Raw genomic sequence first — 6,000 nt, forward strand, 5'->3', positions numbered from 1 at the left:
TACTAAAATGCTGTATAAATAGTTGCTTTTTAGACAAGGTAAATTATAGCAAGGATGAGGTTCTAATGCTGCTTCTGGATCTAGGTACAGAACTGGATGAAACACAAAAAAGAGCAAAAGGAGAGATGGTAATCCAAGGTCCCCAGTTTTGTCTCTAGGGTAACCCATAGGTTCTCCACTATCAGGAACTTTCAGTGAAGAAATCAAAGCTTTGTACAATTTCCTTTCCCTCAGGACCACCTGCAGAGTACACTCATGGTTCCTACCAGCTTCTGCTCCTCAGTTCAACACGATATTTTTTATCAGAAATGCCAGAATAAAATTAAAATTTCTACTTCTCTCTTTCTTTCCCTAAAACAAATTTATACTCCTTGTATAATATTTTTTAAGTGTAAATTAACGCTATCCAAGACATTATATTGACTTTCCATATTTAAAACAGAGATTACCTTCTATGTGGAATTAACTAACAGGAAAAATAAGTTAAAACAAGATTGAAATAGCATACCTGTGTTATGGCCAAGTCTTTCATTGGAGTGCAGTGTAAGGTCAATCGTCCTGTCAATTTGAAAGATTTTTAAGTCTTCATCATCTAAGGCAATATCTCCCCAAAAGACAGCTTTAAATAAAAAAGAGCTCAATTTAATTAAAGAATTTATTTGGACAATAAAACCAATCTGAAGAATATGATGCCATGTTTACATCCTTTGAGAAAGTATATGGTAAACATATATCACGTATATTTGCTTACTGATCTATGTTTTTACATGAAGAAAGAAAGAAAAGTACATAGCAAGAGACAAATAATTTGTTTCAAAATCTTACAGTCTATTTAGTTTTTATGCACATTGCCTAAATGCAATAATTTAAATGTAATACCTATCTATTAATATTTTTTTAGTATTTTAGCATGTAATAAAGTATGTAAGTAAATACAATAAAGCAGAAAAGACACTGAGAAGTGAAAATTTGAACTATGAAGTAAAAACATATACTACTGAAAACCACAACTTTTAAATTTCCTAACATCTCTCTGAAAATGGGAATTATTTGAAGGAATTTTTATTATGTTTCACTAACTTTCTATATTACGTTTCCCTTAGATAATTAATATGTTTATCTTTTTTCTGTAAACTGAGTAAAAACCACTTTTATTTTTTATTTTTCTCACTATCTGAATGCTTTCAAATTCTTTATTTTTCAAAGCTCCAGTCTCTTTCAAACCTTCCTTTGGCCCTTTTGGTGGGTTCCTTCTTCTCTCTTTTCCTGTTTTCTTCCAGTTTCTTTCCTTCTGACTTTTGCATAGTTAACTCATCTTCCCTAAGCTGCTACTACAACTCAGTGGACCATGATACAGCCCCACTTCCAAGAATTCAGGACCTACAACCTCGATCCTTCATCTCCACCTATTTTTTGCTGAGATTTTATCCTGAGATCTCCCTGACAACTTAAACTTACCATTAAAGATGAACTTAACAGGCCATATCCTCAATTGCTGTAAATGAAGTCAACAGAGCATGTACCAATTAACATGAGCTGAAGGGGTTGTTCATTATCTTTATCCAAATTCTTCCTTTTCCCACTGCCTCTGTCAATAGCTCTATTATTTGTCCCCTCAGAGTCACAAAACCCCTATGTTCAATCTTAGTGTCATCTTCAACTCCTTTCCCTCTTTCCCCCATCTGGGGAGACACCACTAACTGCTTCGTTAGTGCTCTACAGCACTACAGCTCTACAGCAAATTGTTTTCATCACTTCCATGCAACTAACCCTTGTCCAAAGTCCAGCTGTTTCCAAGTAAGTCTCTCTGGTCATCTTCCATTCAAACTTATCCTAAACATTATTGTTAACTAGTATTCTTTTTCTCTATCTATTCTTTATGCCACATTTTAGAGACCACTCATCAGATAATATTCTCAGTAGTTTCATGTTGCTGCAAAAGTTATGTATTTCTAATTTATTGATGTTCACATTCATTAGTGTTTAATCAAATCCTTATAAAAAAGAGTTTTTACTTAAGCAAAAAGATAGGTATTTCTAAAGAACTTCCAGATATTACATTACTTCCTCCTATCTGCATTATTTTTCTTGAAAACAAAGCAACTAGTAGAAATCGCATTGTCTATGCCTTTGGTCTGCCTTGTAAAATACTTTAAGAAAACCCCCAGATCACCTACACAGTGTTCCAAACTGAAAGTGAAACTTTCCAATTAAGAATATAACAAACAATTTATGTCTTCCCAAATATTTATATTCTCATGTATATAGTCTTTTGCACAAATATTTGAGATCATTACTAAAACTGTTCAGTGACTTCTGGTACATTTCAGAACACTGTCCTTCCAAGGGTTACTGTTCTTATCCTCACATTGGACACATTGGCTACATTATTCCTCTAGATAGCCTGTTTTCACCAGCGATGGTTTTTACCATCAGGTCAAGAGACAGAGCTAGTGGCAGCTTTAGGTGGTTTAGGGTTTTTTCCCTTAAGCTTCTAGGAAAAAATACCCTTACATTATCAGGGTTTTGAATAACAAGGAAATAAATCAGTAGTCTCTGTCTGACTTGAATCAAATATTATTTACTTCTACTTTTATAAACATCTTCTAGATTTCTCTTGAGTGTCATTCATAACAGGGACCACTGTATAAGCACACTGAAAGATTGCAAACTTGAACAAACAGAACAGAAAATGGTTAAAAGAAGAAACTATTAACATTTCAGTCTATAAAGACAAAATGTGCCTCAGCAGAGGTCACACAGATTGTCCACACCAAACTCAAGGAAGTGCTAAAGCTTAATAACAAACCCATTTTTCTTTCCTGGTGATATTGAGAGTTAACAAAAGGAAGATTCCAAATTAACAAAAGGTGATGTAAAAAAATACCTCACTGACAGAAATGCACTAGCAGAAATCATTTTGGTTTCTATGTGTAATACTAATGTATAAATAAGAAAATTCGAGGCAAATCAAACTTCATACTAATAATAAAGTAGAAAAAAATTAGTGGAAAATATTCACCCTAGTCTTGATGATGCTTCTTTATCATTTTTACCACCTCACTGTGGTAACATTCACTTTAAGAAGAAAATAGAAATAGCAAAGACTAAATCCTATGAATTTGTCTGATAGAAAAGTATTGAATTTGTGTGCAAATATATAAAATATACGTCAGTGTTCAGGCAATGTCTAACAATTTTGTCTGTCGGGTTAGAAAGGAAAACAAAGCTATGCTATTTTTGTTAAATATCTGGACCATTACCTAGCTTTTGATTAGCAACCAAAGCCAAAGTTGAGTTAAAAAATAATAAAACCACAATAATATAACAATATGACCAATAGCAGCTACATTCTCTGATGTATTAAAGAAATACGAGTTAACGCTGAAGAAAGAAATATATAAGATCATTTGATTAAAAGTATATTGGAAAGTTTGGAACTTTCTTTAGGCCACTGGTTCTTTTTACTCAAGACAATTCTATTTTGCAGAAGATGACAAACATGATGTAATGTAGAAACCTTAATAAAATGAACTCATTTGACTCTACCATAATCTAATAAGTGACACTTTACTTTCAGTGAACTAAACCTCTCATCTTCTGAATTAATTTCACTTTACCTAGCAAATGACAAAACAGTTAACTGGATGCTATTTAATTTCAATATAGTCCAAGCAATCAGTAACTGATAAAAAGAGAACTGTCTTTTTAAAAGTACATCTTCTTTCCAATGAAAGGTCTACACTGAATATTAATTCTGCCCTTCAAAGCCTGAAGCACAACCCCACCTGAATTATCAAAAGAAGTAAAAAAAGTATCTCCCATAACTGTTAAAAGAATCCTTTAATTTTTTGGAATGCCGGTGTAAGCGTCAAACTACTTTGTAACTAGAGAAGACCATATTTTTATCTCCTGCCTTAAAATTTTTATGGCCTGAAACTATCTGAAGAAGTCAGTCCATATACTTCATCATGTCACAAACCAATCTTAAGCTTACAGAAAGCAAGCAGAGGATTGTTTGGGTATGCAAGGCATGATGTTAAAGACTTTGTTAAAAGCATGTTAGGATTAAGAGCTTTATTAACTCTCTCTAAGGAACATCTGACAGAATTGACCAGTTCAGCTGTTCACCTCCCTCATTTTTCATAGATATTTAATTCACAAGTTTCATCCAGAAAATTATCAAGAGTTTGATAATCAACCAACTCGGCATGAAAAAAAATGAAACAAAAGGACAAAAACTATTAAAGTGATTGAAACAGAACTTTAATGTATCTCTACTTATTTAAGGTTGCTTCATATTAACTCTTATCCTATCTATCTACTCCGTGATCACAATAACTTGATGTTAGAGATAGATTTTTCATTTAATTTGAAAATGCAAGACTGACAATAAACTTAAGAAATATCAGCAGCGTAGCAGAATAAAACCAGTTCAGCCTTGTGCCAGGTCAGGAGCACCTGACTACCCATCACAGCACCCAGAGACCAACCCCCTCAGAGACCATCACCACCCAGAAACCATTTTTGGGACCCGATTTGTTCTGATGACTCTGCAGTCTAGACACATGCTCAACTGAGACTTTCTCAAATTGAAATGTAAGCTGTGATCAGCCACACAGGTATTCTCTTGTTCTGTTTTGACAAAGAGGTTACTCCTCTACTGAAAAGATACCAATGAGAGGATTAAGGCAATATTAGAAGGCATTTTGAAAAAAAAGGCTCAAATTTTGGTATGCTACTGGGAGTGGAAAGCATAGGAAGTTTATGCTTTATACCCTTCGCAGAAGCTGCCAAGAACAGCCAACAAAAAACATAAGAGTTAACTGCAAACCACGACTGAAATCTGAAGAGCTCATTTAACATCCTTTGATAGGGGGTGGGATAATCAACACATTTCAAAGTCTGACCAGTAATTCATGTAGCAAGAGGTGACAAAAAGTGTGCTGGCCCAGCTTCAGGGTAGATATTCATCTAAACCTACAAGCACAGCAGTTCTAATTAGCAGACTCTTCCACAGCTGAGTCACTGAATACTTCCCTGAAGCAACACAGCTATGTGCAGTATAGTCTATCTTAGTGAGTCATTTTGTTCCACACAATCCATTCACAGTTTACATAACTGCCTCTAACTCTAAATGGAAAAAGTGAAGATTAGAGCTAAGTAAATAAAGACAATTTCACTTCAATAAAAGGAAAATAACAAATGCTACTATAACTAACCTGATTCTGTATTCCCATTGTGAAATTAAAGTTATTCTAATCAAGTGTTTGATAATTATCCAAATAATTTTCACTTTTCATTGAAGAAAAATATGTCAGAAAAAAGTTAAATGAAACTTTTAACAGCATTAAATAAAAGACAAGGGCAGTCTATTTTCACAGGCACATCAAAACAGAAAGTGAACTACTTCATGAATTTCACCATGCAGCATTTTCAAATCTGCACATGACTATAAGCGTCAGCAGAGCAGCTTGATACACCTGAAAAAGCTCACACAGACACCTGAAAACACAAGTAACACCTCTGACAGGCTGCGTCCATGTTTCCATATACTGTAAAAATAAATTATATAAAATAGGACGCTCATCAACATTCATACCAATTCTATTTTTCAAACTCCCACTTCAAACTCCCAACCAGAAAACAATTTTCCCTAAGGAATGTATCATTTCCACTTCTATCAGAAAAGAAAATAATGATGGCAGAATACTTGTAACATCTCCCGACTGTATACCAGTTGGAAATTCATTCTTCCGTTCTTTTGAATGTGACATCCCTTGACAACAGCTCACATGGGCACACATAATATTATCCTGAAATTAGCCAGCTTGTATATGGCAGTGATGTAGCCTTAGAAGCACAAATTTTAATGCAATTCACTCAAATCTTCAGTTACACTGTTTCCACGTTGACAGCATTACCTGCAGCTCACCGCTGTCTCATGTTATCCACTCCTAGAAATTTCCCTTATGTTCCTCATGCACAACACTTTTAGCT

General features: G+C 34.2%; 1 protein-coding gene across 1 annotated transcript in view; it reads right to left on the reverse strand.

The window, feature by feature from the left end:
* TLL1 (tolloid like 1) overlaps positions 1-1,822 on the reverse strand; it is a 76,270-nt gene extending 74,448 nt beyond the window's left edge. Inside the window, exons 1-2 of the mRNA XM_029959453.1 lie at positions 1,771-1,822; positions 509-619 (exon numbers count right to left, since the gene is read on the reverse strand). Of these exons, the coding sequence (XP_029815313.1) occupies positions 509-619; positions 1,771-1,822 (163 nt within the window). The remainder of the gene's footprint in view (positions 1-508; positions 620-1,770) is intronic.
* Positions 1,823-6,000: the final 4,178 nt, after the last annotated feature.

The sequence above is a fragment of the Manacus vitellinus genome, unplaced genomic scaffold, assembly GCF_001715985.3.
Source record: "Manacus vitellinus isolate BGI_N305 unplaced genomic scaffold, ASM171598v3 scaffold_0_pilon, whole genome shotgun sequence".
NCBI lineage: Eukaryota > Metazoa > Chordata > Aves > Passeriformes > Pipridae > Manacus > Manacus vitellinus.